At 42.1% G+C, this 18153-nt stretch overlaps 1 protein-coding gene across 3 annotated transcripts in view; it reads left to right on the forward strand.

Moving 5' to 3' along the window:
- LOC123505771 (nephrin-like) overlaps positions 1-14142 on the forward strand; it is a 179385-nt gene extending 165243 nt beyond the window's left edge. For 2 of the 3 annotated variants that reach the window (XM_045257440.1, XM_045257443.1), the window contains 4 exons: positions 3184-3367; positions 6419-6586; positions 8116-8216; positions 13792-14142. In XM_045257440.1, coding sequence (XP_045113375.1) covers positions 3184-3367; positions 6419-6586; positions 8116-8216; positions 13792-14115 — 777 coding nt within the window. In that variant the 3' untranslated portion in view covers positions 14116-14142. The remainder of the gene's footprint in view (positions 1-3183; positions 3368-6418; positions 6587-8115; positions 8217-13791) is intronic. The other variant, XM_045257442.1, reaches the window with a different exon arrangement.
- The last annotated feature ends 4011 nt before the right edge of the window (positions 14143-18153 follow it).

Genomic DNA, 18153 nt, shown 5'->3' on the forward strand with positions numbered 1-18153 from the left:
GTTCCTGCTTGTCGTGACGTAATTATATCTTGGTTAATCTAATGTATTTGGTTACGTGACTCAGGGAACGTATACAGTTATGCAATATACTTAGAAGAACGTGTTGCGTGTTTGTCTGTCTTTATTCATTCTTCTTAACGTGTCACTTGTGTTCCTGTTCTGTTTGTCGTGGCACAATTATATCTTGGTTAATCTAATGTGGCTGGTTACGCGACATAAAGCGTATACAGTTATCTATTACAATGCTTTAGCCACTTCCTCCTCTCTTGGTCTTCCTCCGCGTACCATTAGAATGCCGTAATCACCGGACAAAAGAACATAGAATTCCCCGGACACAAGAATGCCAGTAGACACAAAGGAATTTGAGAAAGATGGAAGCGGCCGGGAAGGGAAACAAAAACTTCGAACAAAGAGAGAGCGACAGAGAAATTGAAAACGAGTAAAGGAAGTCTTCGGAGAATTAATGAAATTGTCAGGAAGGAGAATGTGTGAGAGACGTAAATCATAATGACAAGGGATGAAGAGAGAGAGAGAGAGAGAGAGAGAGAGAGAGAGAGAGAGAGAGAGAGAGAGAGAGAGAGAGAGAGAGAGAGAGAGAGAGAGAAACAAGTAAGAAACTACACACCACCACCCACACACTAATCCAAACACATAAGCATCCATCCATTCTCAAACAGCCAATGACACAGATGCACAAACACAACAAGCAAACACTAACCAGTATATAGCAGCTAACCTCCCTACCTAACCACGCACAAAATTACCCACTACACACACACACACACACACACACACACACACACACACACACACACACACACACACACACAAACACAAAAAAGAACCTTCACCTCGACTACCGTGATCCTCCGTGACAAACACACGCATACACACAAAACCACACACGTGACGAGCCGCAGAGAGTGACAGGCAAGCAATAAAGCAACAGGAGGCGGCAATAATCACGGCTAATCGCTGTTTGGTAACAACGTGTCGTGATTCCGCTGATAAATACCCTCGTGTCTTTTATCACAGCGGGACTCTCACATTGCGGACACATGGTAGAGACACAGAGGGGGAAAGGGAGGGTTTGTACGAGTTTTTTTTTTTATATAAGCGATACCTTCCCCATACACTACAGTAAACGTATGGAAAAAAAATAGTGTAAACGTCGATACATGCATGGGAGCAGGATGGGAGAGTTGGAAAGGAGAAGGGAGGAGAGGAGACGAACAGAAAAATGCGCTCCAGTGACATTTAAGATGACAAGAAAGCTATTACGAATGAAACGAGGAAACAGAAGAAAAAAAAAGATTGGAAAAGGAGGAGACAAGCTGGAGGAGTAAGATAATGGGAAAAAGAACTCATACGCTTGAGAGAGAGAGAGAGAGAGAGAGAGAGAGAGAGAGAGAGAGAGAGAGAGAGAGAGAGAGAGAGAGAGAGAGAGAGAGAGAGACGGAGCATTCGAGTCAGTAGTGTCAAGCTATTCACTGGAGGGAGATTCCAAGGCGAAGAAAGAAAACTATTATTGAGAACATCGATAACATGTTTTGAAGCGCACGTGGAGGAATGGATGAAAATATTTCTGAGAGGAAAGAAGGGAAGAGAGAGAAGAGAGAGAGAGAGAGAGAGAGAGAGAGAGAGAGAGAGAGAGAGAGAGAGAGAGAGAGAGAGAGAGAGAGAGAGAGAGAGAGAGAGAGAGAGAGAGAGAGAGAGAGAGAGAGAGAGAGAGAGAGAGAGAGAGAGAGAGAGAGAGAGAGAGAGAGAGAGAGAGAGAGAGAGAGAGAGAGAGAGAGAGAGAGAGAGAGAGAGAGAGAGAGAGAGAGAGAGAGAGAGAGAGAGAGAGAGAGAGAGAGAGAGAGAGAGAGAGAGAGAGAGAGAGAGAGAGAGAGAGAGAGAGAGAGAGAGTATACCCAGCTGGCTCTCACATATAGATACACAGGCCCATTAACAAAGACAGACAGATAGATAGATAAACAGACATGTAGATAGAGGCCAGCAAGAAGAAAGAAAATAGGAAAGCGAGAGGTAGTGAAACGGAAGAAAGAAACTGGAAAAACATGAATATTGGACATCTGACTGAAATGAGATAATCCGTGAATGACGCCAACGGAAGAAAAGAGAAGGGGGTAGGGGAAGGGAGGGGACGGAAGGGAAGGGGAGACTGCTAATGCTTGGAAAGGAAATAGATTAAGCACAAAAAAAAAGTATGGAATTGCAGGTAAAATGCAGAAAATGTTCGCGAATTGCAGTCTATATCGACCAATTCCATTAACTGACCTTGGGAAATTTGCAAAGAAAAAAATAATAATACACATAGGAAGCAATGAGTCTTTTCATCTGAACTCTAATAAAAAAAAATAATGAAATGATGATAAAAAAAAATAACTACCGGCCGTGTAAAATAGAAAGTGCAAACTAAATTGAACAAATAAATGTCCCCTCTTTTATTTTGCAGGAACAAAAGCTTTAATGATCAACGAAAGAAAAATTTCATACGTGGTTAAAAGTCACCGCAATGAAAATGATCCGTTTGTACTCATTTGGCCAAGTTGTTTTACCGTAAACGTCCAGTGTATGTTGTATAGATTATATATTATCCATGTTCCTAATAAACAATAACAACGACAATACTAAAACCAGCAATTACAGCATTAATTACGATTACTACCACCAGCGCCACTACTAGTACTACTACTACCACCGTGGCTACTATCTCCACCGCCGCCCCCATTATTGCTGTTCGTTCCTACTGCTGGTTTTGGTGTTGCTGTTGTTGTTAGCTTATGTTATTGTTCCTATTCCTCATTTTCTGAATGCCTGCTTCTTTCATGATATTTGTTTTTAACTGTAAAGATAATGAGAATAACAAAGAAAAACGGATGTTACCATCAACAATACTGTCATCATTATCAACAAAAGCAAAAAAAAAACAGTAATTACACACACACACACACACACACACACACACACACACACACACACACACACACACACACACACACACACACACATCCACACACACACCTTTCCAAATCACCAACCACCTACTGCCACCACCACCAATCATTTTTCATATCCACTATAACGCCTTCAACTTCCTTTCCTACAACTAACAAAATTTCGGACAATGGCTCAATCACCACCGCCATCACCACCACTCCCCATATTCCCCACCACCAGGTAAGGGACGCGGGGAGTCATGAGGTCGTGGCTAATGCGTCATCCCCCTCCGCCTCCTTCACCGTCGGGGGTCTGGCGCCTGGGCGAGACTACCTGGTGCTGGTGCGAGCCGTCAACACACAGGGCATCTCTCCTCCTTACCTCATCCACGGTTTCGCGCTCAAGGTCGCCGAGAACAAGATCAGTGAGTAGATGTTTGGCTTAAGATTCAAGTGCAAGGTGGGAAGATGGAAAGATGGGAGAGAGGAAGTGTGGAACAGTGGACGGGATGAAATGTTGGAGATTGTATGTGTGTGTGTGTGTGTGTGTGTGTGTGTGTGTGTGTGTGAGAGAGAGAGAGAGAGAGAGAGAGAGAGAGAGAGAGAGAGAGAGAGAGAGAGAGAGAGAGAGAGAGAGAGAGAGAGAGAGAGAGAGAGAGAGAGTAGTAGTAGTAGTAGTAGTAGTAGTAGTAGTAGTAGTAGTAGTAGTAGTAGTAGTAGTAGTAGTTGTTGTTGTTGTTGTTGTTGTTGTTGTTGTTGTTGTTGTTGTTGTTGTTGTTGTTGTAGTAGCAGAGAAGCGGCAGTAGAAGTATTAGTAGTAGAAAAATAATTTAGTTTATAGATAGAAATATATGCATTCCACAATCTCTCTCTCTCTCTCTCTCTCTCTCTCTCTCTCTCTCTCTCTCTCTCTCTCTCTCTCTCTCTCTCTCTCTCTCTCTCTCTCTCTCTCTCTCTCTCTCTCTCTCTCTCTCTCTCTCTCTCTCTCTCTCTATATATATATATATATATATATATATATATATATATATATATATATATATATATATATATATATATATATATATATATATATATATATATATATATATATATATATATATATATATATATATATATATATATATATATATATATATATATATATATATATATATATATATATATATATATAGTGTGTGTGTGTGTGTGTGTGTGTGTGTGTGTGTGTGTGTGTGTGTGTGTGTGTGTGTGTGTGTGTGTGTGTGTGTGTGTGTGTGTGTGTGTGTGTGTGTGTGTGTGTGTGTGTGTGTGTGTGTGTGTGTTGCATGCAGAGGTCATGACACGGGTTTAGGGGTCAAAGGGTCAGGCAGAGCACATTCACATCCACTGGTATTAAAAAAAAAAAAAAAAAATGTATAATCACATAAAACGATAGTGCAGAAAAAGGCAAAATAATCAGGTAATGACCATATTTTTTTCTACCTGCGTGCCTCCCATGCAAATAAATAAACGGGAGAAATGAAAGCGGACTAAAATTTAATCATATCACTGATAACGTTGACCTTATAAAGACGGCTGTTGCATCAGGGACAGTCACCAATCGCAGACCACCACCAGTCATCACCGACGCTTTACGTACAAGAGAACACGGAGACCTACGCCACCATGATGCACACTCGTCCCCTCAGCTAAAATTCAAAACGAAAAATGAAAATTGAGATTCATACGTGTTTTCAAATATTCTGGAGCCGAAAAATAATTCATACACAAGGCAGATGGATGGAACAAAGAGTGGACTTTGTTCTTCCTGCCTTTAAGCTTTGTACCCCGAGTGAGAGGGGAGGTGAGGTGAGGTGAGGCGGCATATACGTAGTTACAAGGAGAGAGAGAGAGAGAGAGAGAGAGAGAGAGAGAGAGAGAGAGAGAGAGAGAGAGAGAGAGAGAGAGAGAGAGAGAGAGAGAGAGAGAGAGAGAGAGAGAGAGAGAGAGAGAGAGAGAATATTCGATATTCAAGCAGTCAAGGATCACAAACAAACTATTAATTAACGGGCACGGTTGGTTTAATAATCTTTTGTTAGTACTATTACTACTACTACTACTACTACTACTACTACTACTACTACTACTACTACTACTACTACTACTACTACTACTACTACTACTACTACTACTACTACAACCACTACTGCTACCACTGCAACCACTACTGCCACTACCATCACTACCACCATGAGTCCCTCAACCAGACGCGGCACTAATTACAGGGCGGAAGTGGTCATGTCGGTCGCACCACAGGAAGACACACTCTCATTTAACTTTCTTCCCTTAACGATTTCTATCTAACGAGACACCATCTACCTCCCACCCACCTCACCTAGACGCACAAACAGGTATCCATGGAAAATAAAAGAACAAAAAACGTAAGTAAAAAAAATAAAAACGTTGCGGTAGTCAAAGGAATGAGAGACGTAAGAGAAACAGGCAAGTTGAGGCGCCGGAAACTCGTCATCACCTCGCTCCGTCGCTCAAGCTCATCTCATTTAATCTAGCAGTGCATAAGTTTAAAAAACCAGAATTAATGCATCTCCTCTTAAGACACTCCTCCTTTGCCCCTTCGCTGCACACTGGATTGCCTCGCGTTTCCTTCGATGTAATTATGGTTCACTAAATTTTTCGCTGAAGCTACAAAGTCTAGTTATTTCGGGGATGTTTGTTTGCGTTTTCTTTTTTTTTTTCTTGTTTTCTTTTTACCGACGTACATGTGAGCCTCGTGACGTGAAATCTTCAGTCGGACTATGCACACATAATCCCGAGTTTATGTTTGGCATCCTGAAACTCTGAACCTCTGAAAGAAGTACTGGATATACAAAAATAGTTTCCATTATTAAAGTGTCATTATAGTTTACGGAACATTTTGCATAAAGAATAACAAGTTGTACGCACATCGTTACCGTTATTAGACGCAACATACGACAGACGTAACTCAACTCTTTCCACTGGCGGCGCGTTTACGTTGCGATGAACGTGAAAGAGAACTGCAGCTCGGAAGATGCACAAACATGAACTCTTTAAGAAAATAATTCCCGGGGATGCTGAGTGAATGGTGAATTAATTAAAACTGTAATTAAGTGAGCCCAGAATGAGACTCGTGGATGACGCGCTTTGCTAGTCCTGGGTTGAAGCGGAACAGATTGCAAGGAAAAAAGAAATGATAAGAACACAGCTAAGTACGTCTGCACCATAAAACTGACGATCTTGTGTAAACCAATTAACACACACACACACACACACACACACACACACACACACACACACACACACACACACACAGGCACCGTGAAAAATGCCAACACTTGAGTAAATAAAAAAAAACACCTGAAATTAAGAAGGCTACCGTAATCACGAAGAGAAGCGCCCCTCTCCCTCCCACCTTCTCCATTCGTCGCCACCTCGCCCCGCTCACCCTCCCCCCTTGCCCACCCTTCCTCCTGCAGATGACACGGGACTGGTGGAGTCCTCGTCCCTGCTGGTGGTGTTCGTGGGCGTGGTGAGCGGCTTCATCCTGGTGCTGGTGGTTTTGGCTGCCGCGACGCGCTCCCGCTGCCGCCGCCGAGGCACGAGTCGGGACGCGGCCACCCCGGACAACAAACATCGCGTGGAAGGTAAACATGGAAGTGAAAGCTCTTACAGAACAATGCATGGCAGCGTCCACACACCTACGCACGCACGCCCACACCCCGGGCACTCACGCATGTAGTACACCCGCCCGCGCTAACATCTTCATTACACCATCATAATTATACGCAAGCATGCAGGCAACCATGAAACTTAACACACACGCACACGAACACAAGCAAGCACACACACGCACACACACACACACACACACACACACACACACACACACACACACACACACACACACACACACAGCACATCATAGGACAAAGCAGCATACGCCTCCAAAATACCTTGTCGTCTAAAAATGCTCAGGAAAAATAGTAAACTTGCACGAACTTCTAATTTGTAAGTTAGGGGAAGGTTTCGCCGCCGCGATTGTTCTTTGATGGACACTTTTACTGCTACAAGTTCGGCACGTCATTTTTTTTTCCCTCGGTCTTCCTTCTCCTATCAGACTGTTCTTTTATCCTCTCTCTCTCTCTCTCTCTCTCTCTCTCTCTCTCTCTCTCTCTCTCTCTCTCTCTCTCTCTCTCTCTCTCTCTCTCTCTCTCTCTCTCTCTCTCTCTCTCTCTCTCTCTCTCTCTCTCTCTCTATATATATATATATATATATATATATATATATATATATATATATATATATATATATATATCTTTCATTTCGTATCACTACATTGTTCTCATTCGCCATCTGAAGCCACAAGATTTATTTTCTGCTGCTTAAATTTGAATACATTATCTCTTTTCTCTCTCTCTCTCTCTCTCTCTCTCTCTCTCTCTCTCTCTCTCTCTCTCTCTCTCTCTCTCTGCGGGATCAGGTGTGGATGAGTGCCGTAGGGTCAGATCATAATCCTTTCCCTCTCCAGATGATGGTATAGCGTCGCGCCGCCAAGCAGTGAATTACCCACTACCTCACGCTCCTTTCTCGCTTCCTCAACCTTCTAGTGCCTCATTTTTTCACGACTTGCCAAATCACACAAGTCTTTCAGATATTAACAACCACCCTATATTCTCCACGTCAATTTTCACCTGTAATGAGACTTTCCCTCTTGCTTTGACTTTATCTTTCTCTCTCGTTCTCTCTCTTTCCGGCTCATACCCTTATTTCCCTGCGGTTTCACACTACACATTTCACAAAATCATCATTATTCTCTCCCCTGGTCGTAACGTCTAGTCCTACACTATTTCTATGTTATCTCTCCCCTCCTTTCCATTCTATATTTCTTCCACCTCGACGCGCTACCTTAACTTTTCACTCCTTTCACATAACGAAGCGATAGTTATTTTTGCAATGTCTCTTCCAGTCCCTCCCCCTCTTGTCTCGGCATTCCCTCAGTTCTCTCCTTTCCTCCTACGCATCCCTCTTCACCTTCCTTCGTTACTTGATATTTCTCCCTCTTCGTCATGTCCAGGCTCTCAGGCGGATTCAATTTACCTAAGAGCCTGAATTTACCCTCAGCATTAAACCATCTTCATACAAGCGACGTAACTTGGGCGTTGTCAAATTTCAGCCCTGTCCTCGCCGACTAGCACCGCCAGTCCCGCTGCACCACCTCCAGACACTGCCGACGAGGACGACAAGGACACTGTGAACCGTCTGGAAGAGGTGGAGGTGAGTGTTCTCCTGACCTGCACAGACATACAGACGCGCACGAACACAGACAGATAAACGACACGGACACGATGAACCGTCTTCAGAGAATCAAGGTGAGTGTTGTGACCTAGACAGACAGACGGACAGATATACACAAATGCAGAAACTGACTGACTCACTCACTCACCAAATCAATCACGCTTACTCGTTCACGCACACACTGACTGACAGAGAGAGAGAGAGAGAGAGAGAGAGAGAGAGAGAGAGAGAGAGAGAGAGAGAGAGAGAGAGAGAGAGAGAGAGAGAGAGAGAGAGAGAGAGAGAGAGAGAGAGAGAGAGAGAGAGAGAGAGAGAGAGAGAGAGAGAGAGAGAGAGAGAGAGAGAGAGAGAGAGAGAGAGAGAGAGAGAGAGAGAGAGAGAGAGAGAGAGAGAGAGAGAGAGAGAGAGAGAGAGAGAGAGAGAGAGAGAGAGAGAGAGAGAGCATTTGGCTAAGGATATGGATCAGTACATAAAGGCTTCAACAAGACTGATAATTCTACACAAAGGGATCTAGTTTTCTTCCTTGGTCTCCCTCTGCTTAAGCCAGGCTGGCACGTGAGACAAAGCGCGCTCTTTCATAATAAGCTTTACTTCCACGCAATAATAAGATCAAGCCTCGGAAAAAAGAGCAGACTTGTTCGTATTTACCAATGGAGACGGAACTATCTACTGCAGTATATTTTCTCTCTCTCTCTCTCTCTCTCTCTCTCTCTCTCTCTCTCTCTCTCTCTCTCTCTCTCTCTCTCTGACAACACGAGAAGCAAAAAAAACAATCCATTAAATCCGAAAGACGAGTTAACCCACCCACCCACCCACCCACACACACACACACACACACACACACACACACACACACACACACACACACACACACACACACACACACACACACACACACCTAATCACTTTGTCAGGTGGCGCAGCGGAGAACAATTAACACCAGAATGAATACCTGAGGGTCAGAAGGCAAACGAAGGCTGGTCGAGGGAAATAGTCAAGAGACCTCAAATAAAGTCAAATTATCTATTCATCTGAGTGATGCTCCGCTATTATAACCTGACAGACTGATGGGGGGAGAGAGAGAGAGAGAGAGAGAGAGAGAGAGAGAGAGAGAGAGAGAGAGAGAGAGAGAGAGAGAGAGAGAGAGAGAGAGAGAGAGAGAGAGAGAGAGAGAGAGAGAGAGAGAGAGAGAGAGAGAGAGAGAGAGAGAGAGAGAGAGAGAGAGAGAGAGAGAGAGAGAGCACATGCATTAATTACCAACACTTCATCAAAACATTACTAACAAGTCTGCAAGAGGACTGAATAATGGAAAATGTAAAGTTTGTCATTGCTAAAGAGAAAATAGAACAGACACAACGAAATGAAAAATACAAGTGTCAGGAAATAACTCAATTGTTGGGAATACTTTTTCTTGTGCACAAGAATCATTAAAACAAAACTTGTATCGTTGTGTGTGGACCGGCGTGCAGCGCGTCCATTCTTTACAAGTTTATGGAAGAATATAATTACGGTGTTTTCAGGCAGGAGTCAGATACGTACTTATAATGTCGTTATTATCATAATGATGGTGTGTTTTGCATATGTGAGTACGTAACACAACGAAGGGTCTAGAAGGTTGTAAACAGCGTTAGGATAAGGTTCAAACTTAAATAAAATTGTTAATTTCATGAAAATATAAAGAATGAAATGTATAAAGTTCATGATACAAGTTTTGTTTTCATGATTCTTGTTCAAGAAAAGTATTCTCAGCATTTGAGTTATTTTCTGACACTTGTCTATATCATTTCGTTGCGTCTGTTCTTTTTGTTCTTAGCAATGACAAACTTTACATTTTCTTTCCAAGAATTTCACGAAATAAGAAAAGAATTTTTAATTCTACTGAAATTTAGATAGAACAGTCTTTGATTAGCAAAATATCGTTATGTATGTTCATACACACACACACACACACACACACACACACACACACACACACACACACACACACACACACACACACACACACACACACACACACAAACATATACAGGCTGTGAAATAGCGGGCCAGCCTGCCTATATAATCACTGCAATGGAGATATTAATGGGATTGGCAATAGAGCGGGAGAGAGATGAAGCACATACTCGTATGCGGAATAGATACAAGCACGGCAGGACTAACACTGCTCTTGTACCGAAATATTTTGAAAAGATACTGATATGATAGGGAAACAAAGAGAGGTATGACGTGATGGTTTCGTAGGAGTGTATAAAGTGCCAGAATAAATACACCCAAGGACTTGGACAGGTGGAAACCAAGAAAAAATAAGAATAGTTGAAAAAACTAAAACTAATGATAGAAGAGGGAGATAAAATACGTCAGAATGTGAAACAACTAATACATACATGAAGATATGCAAATAAGCAATCAAAGATAAATAAATATATTAATAAATAAATAAAAATCAATAAAAAGATTATGTATATAAGAAAAAGTATCATCAGTAAGCATAAAAATCCTCCTATAAACCTCTAAAGAATAAAAAGAGTAACAGAAATTAACTGAAAGGGAAATTGAAAGAACAATATGTAAAGTGAAAGTATAATGCAAAAGTTCTAATCATGAAAAAGTTGCTTAATATAATGAATGAATTTTGCGAAAGATGAAATGGAATGAGAGATACGAGTAGACTCAAGTGTAGTAGATACAAGTGTGCGGTTCCTGCAGAGCCGCTCGCTTAATGTGAAGAACTACAGGTCAGCACAATATTAAGTTTCCTCGTAAAACAATATCTGCCAGAGAAGCAGAAAATGAGACAATAACCGCACATTACCCACTTAGCCATGAAACAAAGAGGATTTATGGAATTTGAGGTCATTATCTTTAACCACCCAGTTTCATTACATCCTGTTTTGCTACATTACAAGTAAAATTATATCTTTGTAAAGTTCTTGGAAAAAGCAACGAGGAATTCATTTTTTTTTTTTTTTTGAGAAATTTCATATCTTCATAATTTTACTACATTGAATAATCATGTCTTGTTGGCTAAATGATCTCCTATAACAAATTCCATACAAGAATATTATGTGACACTGAGCAGAGCATATCAGAAAAAAAAGTCTAAGGAGAAATAAGCACTTCAGTGAGTTGTCTTTCAAGATTTCTCAGGTAGCCGAGAGCGACCAGTAGGATGCACAGGAGCAAGGTGGACTGAATAGAAGGTTACCTGTCAGTGAGATCGATGGGGCCTGGTGGTGCAGGGTTAAAGTTTCCCTTAGGACAAAAATATGACAAGTGAGGCGCCCCAAAGGTCATTCACTCTTGATCCCGTTAGTATGTTTCTAGATTGTATAAATGAGACGTCAGATGCATAGAACAGCTGCATAAATATGCCGGAATAGTGCTAATCAAATGAATGAAAAAAAAATGGAAATGGAAAGGAAATGCAACTGTACGAAAATTAATTGTATATATTAGGTATTTGTTATGTTTCCCTGGTTTTAGTAGGATTAAGATGATCTCTCAATAAAGCAGATAATTTGCGGCCAAAGAAATAATGTCTATCACCGGTGGAGAAGCTGCTAACAGGCACTGCACTACCCTTTTGTGGAAATGAACGGCATGGTGAGGGAATTGGCTGTTCTCATGATGCAATCAGCGACGTGGCGTGGTGTTTTTTTTTTACTTCTGTACAAAAACTGGAGACGACACGAAAAGTGGCAGCAAAAACTATATCAAGCTGAGAAAATTTGCCTAAAGAGGAAACAAGCAAATGTTAAGTTTAGGACAACGTGGAAAAAGATAAATAGAAACATTACAATTTTCAAAGAAAGATTTTCTAGTGAGGAACAGCGAAGCAAGAAGACATGACTGAAAACTGACGTGACCAAACATTTAAACAAAATATTCCCAGCGGAAGCATAATAGTTTAGGGTCTGATATGGAATGAGGAAACAGTAACCATGAGTATTTAAGCTAAAATCCATAAAACTAAACATTTATGCAAACAAAACAATACAATTTAGTTCAAATCATGAATTATACAACTATGCAAACACACACACACACACACACACACACACACACACACACACACACACACTATAATTAAGCCGAAACTACTTTGATTAATTTCATAATACATACCGATATTTCTGCTGATTTTCCAGTGATTTCTCAACCAAGTACACACAGCGTCACTGAACCGCCCACTGCCTTTGTGTGCGAGAGGAAATTTACTCATGAAAACATTCATAATTTTGTTGAGAACGTAACAAAGGTGAGCTGGTATTGGTAATGTATTGAACTCAAACACGCGCGCGCGCGCACACACACACACACACACACACACACACACACACACACACACACACACACACACACACACACACACACACACGCACGGTAGCTCAGTGGTTAGAGCGCTGGCTTCACAAGCCAGAGGACCGGGGTTCGATTCCCCGGCCGGGTGGAGATATTTGGGTGTGTCTCCTTTCACGTGTAGCCCCTGTTCACCTAGCAGTGAGTAGGTACGGGATGTAAATCGAGGAGTTGTGACCTTGTTGTCCCGGTGTGTGGTGTGTGCCTGGTCTCAGGCCTATCCGAAGATCGGAAATAATGAGCTATGAGCTCGTTCCGTAGGGTAACGTCTGGCTGTCTCGTCAGAGACTGCAGCAGATCAAACAGTGAAACACACACACACACACGCACACACGACAAGGCAAGATACTGTTACAAACTCACTCAAACCAGATCGTTCTTGCTGTTGTCTCCAATCCATTTCACTATTCTTAACTAATAAAGGGAGTACAAAAGTTCAAAATAATTCTTATAATAAAGTTATAATACGTACGAGTCTACCAATGCACAATGAAAGAAAAAACATAACGAAACCTCGCATATAAAACAGCACGATGATATAAGAATATAAGATCCTATCAAGGTTTCATGAGACAAAAAGATATTCACGTCACCAATCTGGCATGTCAACAGAATTATTACCGAAAAGATGTACGGCCTCAGCATTATACCAGGGTGCAAAAAAGTCTGTATCGGGGGAATTTTGCGAAGAAATAAATTTGTTCTCCACAGTGCTTGAAATTCTTGAGTGTGTGGAACCGCTTCAAAGGTGGCAGCCACGCACACCGGAGCGAGGGCCACGTAGCAGGACAGCTGATGGATGACAGTAAAATAGCGAGGGAGGTCACATCACATTGCATGACCACGACTGAAACTATGTAAAAGTGTGAGTGTTTGCAGTGTGCGGGTGAATGGCGTGTGACTTCTAGTGTGACCCACTTCCCATGCTGTGTTTTGTAGTTTATTCATACCTAGGATAGGCTCCACGTCTTGCTCAATGCAGGAAATCGGACGCAATAGTGACGATTAGAATGGCGCTGGTCAAAAAAAATGATGACAAGTACGAAATATAAAAAAGGAGAAAAAATTAGATGAAGGAGGAGGAGGAGGAGGAGGAGGAGGAGGTGACGGTGGTTGTGATTATAGTGGTGGTGGTGGTGGTGGTAGTGATGGATGTAAACACACTCGCTAAATCCAACCTCTCCTTTCCTCCCAGCAGCCACAAATGCCATCAAGAAGCGTCTCCCACACTCTCCTCTCGCGTCCCACCTCAGCCCTCCAAGGCTCAGCCGCAACACCGGACCCAACTTCACTGCAGGAGTCCGCCCACCTCGCATGCTCTACCCACCTCTCAGGACCCTCGCCCTCGATACCCCTGCACTCTACGGAGGCCACCAGTCCTAGGGGGTCCACTTCACTCCGACCACAGTCCCAGCCGCTCCTCTCCACTGACCTGCCTCGGGTCCCCGGCTCCTCCACTCACAAGTATTACACCCTCAAGATAAACACCACTAGACAGAGCAATGAGAGCTTCGTCTAATGTTTTGCCTTATTTTCTTACCTCCATGGTCTCCCTTTGCCGAATTTCTTCAGCCTCTTGTTTCATTGCTTTCCCGTCCTAAGCTGTTCTCCTCTTATGTGATTTGTTCTTTGTGCTAACTCCTCCTCTACCTCTTTCTCCTCCTCTTCATCTCCACCATACCCTATCTTTGTAGAATCCAGCCAGCCAACCGACCAACCACAAACCCAACACGCCATTCCAACCCGTCTTCCCTTCTCTTTGTGAGGCAACAAAAAGCAAGACGCCAGGAAGAACGCTTCGGAGCGTATTAAGACCACCTTACTGCAAGCGAGCGCAGCGAGGGATGAGAACGAGCCTGAATGAAGAGGAGCCTCAGACACACCTTCGCAGAAGCGGGTAGAGTGTAGGAGCACAACAAAAGGATGCTTCCCTCACTTCCTGCTGAGACTGTCTGTTTTATGTTTTTTTTCCCTTTTTTGTGAATGAATGAAAAAAGATGTGGATCCCTCTTGTGTGAGTAGGAAGAGCTGCGTTTGTGTACATCTTTATGTGAAATGTGTACCCCAGACTGTTGAATTCATTTAATAATAAAAAAGACAACTTGAACAATGTACCTTTTCTTGTTAATTCGTGTTTGTACAGTTGTCCCCTAACCTGCAGGTAAGTTTTGACTAATAACAACAAAAACCAACACCAACTAACCGGATACCGACTAACCGCTCCCGAGACTTTTTGTTTCAACTTTTCTCTACCACTCTAAACTTTACCTTTGCCTCACCACTGTAGATCACTTTACTCCACACTGAAAGGCTGAAAGTCGGGTTCGCTCAAGTTCAGATACTTTACCAGTTACTTCTTCTGCCATTGCATCTGTTAGTTGTCTGCAATTTATCTCTTGTAGAAATTATTCGGTATCCGAAAACTCAGCCTCTCTCTCTCTCTCTCTCTCTCTCTCTCTCTCTCTCTCTCTCTCTCTCTCTCTCTCTCTCTCTCTCTCTCTCTCTCTCTCTCTCTCTCTCTCTCTCTAAAGGCCACATTCCCACTGAGTCATGCTTGCACTCACCAATACTCATTCCAAAGCATAACTACACAAAACCCGCACTAAACCAAGCCGAAATCCACACCCACCCACATCCTTATCAACCCACACCTACACCAAGCCACACCCACCGCTGCGCCACATCTGCACGTCTGCATATACATGAGGCGCACACTTTACCACTTGGGCTCGGCAGCTGTGGGACACGAGGATTGTTCGGCTAATCCTATTTAGTTTTAGGAACGAGTACTCTGCATGATATTTCTGCGATCAGTACTACAGAGAGAGAGAGAGAGAGAGAGAGAGAGAGAGAGAGAGAGAGAGAGAGAGAGAGAGAGAGAGAGAGAGAGAGAGAGAGAGAGAGAGAGAGAGAGAGAGAGAGAGAGAGAGAGAGAGAGAGAGAGAGAGAGAGAGAGAGAGAGAGAGAGAGAGAGAGAGAGAGAGAGAGAGAGAGAATATGACGTACTCTTACACGTGTCACGATACTTTTTTTCACCAGATCATATTAGTTACTATTTTTATACATAGTAGATGCTTATATTTTTTCCTGATGTACAGAATATGTGTACCCGTCATCCCACGTGTCTGTCTGTCTGTTTGTATGTACGTCTGTGTGGCAATATGAGTTCGTGGCTCTTGTCTCGACGTTGAGAAATGATAAAACATTTTTCGCTTCAAATAGAAAAAAAAAAACTTTTATCCGGGATTGCGATGTTTTCCCATTTCTTCAATACTTTATCCACTCTTGACGTGACCTTTGCCGCCCTTCCCAGCGTCTCACCTGAATAACGAATACCTATTCTAACAAATAACCATTAATACACCCACAATACCAACATCCCCTTTCCGACTGTTCTTTTTCCGTGTCTCCCGATCTTTTCTGTGTCTCTCCTTCATTTTTTGTGTCCCGCGTCATATTTCATTGTTTTCTCTCCCACTTTTCTTCATTGCCACCCACTTGTTTCGCCGTCCGTAGCTCTTGTTCGTTCTTTTATTGTTTTTCCGTTGATCTGGTATGTTTTTTCGTTATTTTATGTCTTTGTTGTTTCTCTCCTTTTTTTCACTCTTTTACCTCTTGTTTCCTGTTATTTGAACTTTTTTCTCTCTGTCAGTTACCTTTGCATGTCATTTCTCGATGGGGTTTTTTTCATTGTTTCATTTTTTTTTCCTGATTCTCATCCCGTTTATATTGTCTGTTCTTTCTCTATCCTTTTGTATATGTTTTGTACCCTTTCCACTTGCTTCCTTTCAAACACTTAGCTTCTCTTAACTTCTATCTTTTTTACCTTTCTGTACGTATACCCTCCACTTTCTTGTCATCTATTACTCCTCTTTTTTTTCTTTTCTCTCTTTTTTGTCTCTTTTTTCTTTGCTTCGTACGTTTTTCTTTTATCTTTCCAACACTTCCATTGTATATTAACTTCCATTAACTTTTTTTTTCTTTTACATTTCTCTCTTTCTCTACTGAATATTACTCATTTCTATCCATCGTCTTTCTTTTTCCCCTAACTCTCTCTTTTTTCCTCACATGACAGAGAACAGCTGCACTTTCTTTCCTACGTCAGCCCTTTCCTTCACCTCCACGCATGTACTGACGCAACAGAATAGTGGCAAGGTGGGTGAGCTCTATCTAGTCTCCACTGCTTCTTTCCTTCACTACCCTTTCCACCCACACTTCCATGCCTCTTACCTTACTTACTCCACCTCACCCAGTCCTTCCTCGCTTTATATCGTCCCATTCAGTGCATATTTCAAGTGTGTAAGCCCAGTGCTGTATCTCAGCTATAAAAAAAAATCCAAATTTTATATTTCTTTTTTTTTTCATACTGTAATAATTCCAGAAGTTCTTGTGATTACATATTTCTCCAGTACTGTGATATTCTCTCTCTCTCTCTCTCTCTCTCTCTCTCTCTCTCTCTCTCTCTCTCTCTCTCTCTCTCTCTCTCTCTCTCTCTCTCTCTCTCTCTCTCTCTCTCTCTCTCTCTCTCTCTCTCTCTCTCTCTCTCTCTCTGAAAACGTAGTAACCCCACACCATGACCACCGCCACTAGTACCTGTCAACACAATCATAATCAACACTATTGCCATCAATGCAAACGACTCCATCATCACAATCACTAGTACAATCGTGGCCACTATTTCGTAACACACACACACACACACACACACACACACACACACACACACACACACACACACACACACACACACACACACACACACACACACACACACCTCCAATTAAAAGCATAAAAAATCATTGTTATTATTATTATTATTATTATTATTATTATTATTATTATTATTATTATTATTATTATTATTACTATCATCATCATCATCATTATCATCATCACCACTAGCCTACATTCCCTTGGACACTGATCATAATATAGATTTTTAAATTCACATATAACTCTTACCTATTTGTTAATTGCTATACATGCAAGAAAAATGCTGAAAAATAAATAATAATTGAAATTAAAAAAAAAATTACCTCTAGTATTGTTACAGTAGATGAATATTTCCAGTGACCACAGCACACAAAACACAACAGCGTCACTGATCAACTAGCGCCCTCCAACACAACTGCCCTTACACACTCCAAACAAACTAAACACAGCTACAACACATGCACACATACACACATACACACGCACAAGCATACGCCACACGCAAAAAAAAAAAAACACAAGAGGAAAAAACTAAAATCATATTCACCATCATCATTTGCAAAATTTCGTTACTCTTCGACATTTTCATTAAAACCACACAACACACACACACACACACACACACACACACACACACACACACACACACACACACACACACACACACACACAAACACTTTCACCTCACTTCAACCTGCAACTATCCACTGGCGAGACACAGGAGACTCAGGGAGCGAGGCATGCAAACACTATTGCTACTACGCCACCTGCAGCTCTCCCTGGATGACAGTTTTCCGCATGACCAACCGTGAGTACAAAGAGTGAGGCGACCGTGAGGAAAAGA

Source organism: Portunus trituberculatus, chromosome 18 (genome assembly GCF_017591435.1).
Source record: "Portunus trituberculatus isolate SZX2019 chromosome 18, ASM1759143v1, whole genome shotgun sequence".
Classification (NCBI taxonomy): Eukaryota; Metazoa; Arthropoda; class Malacostraca; order Decapoda; family Portunidae; genus Portunus; species Portunus trituberculatus.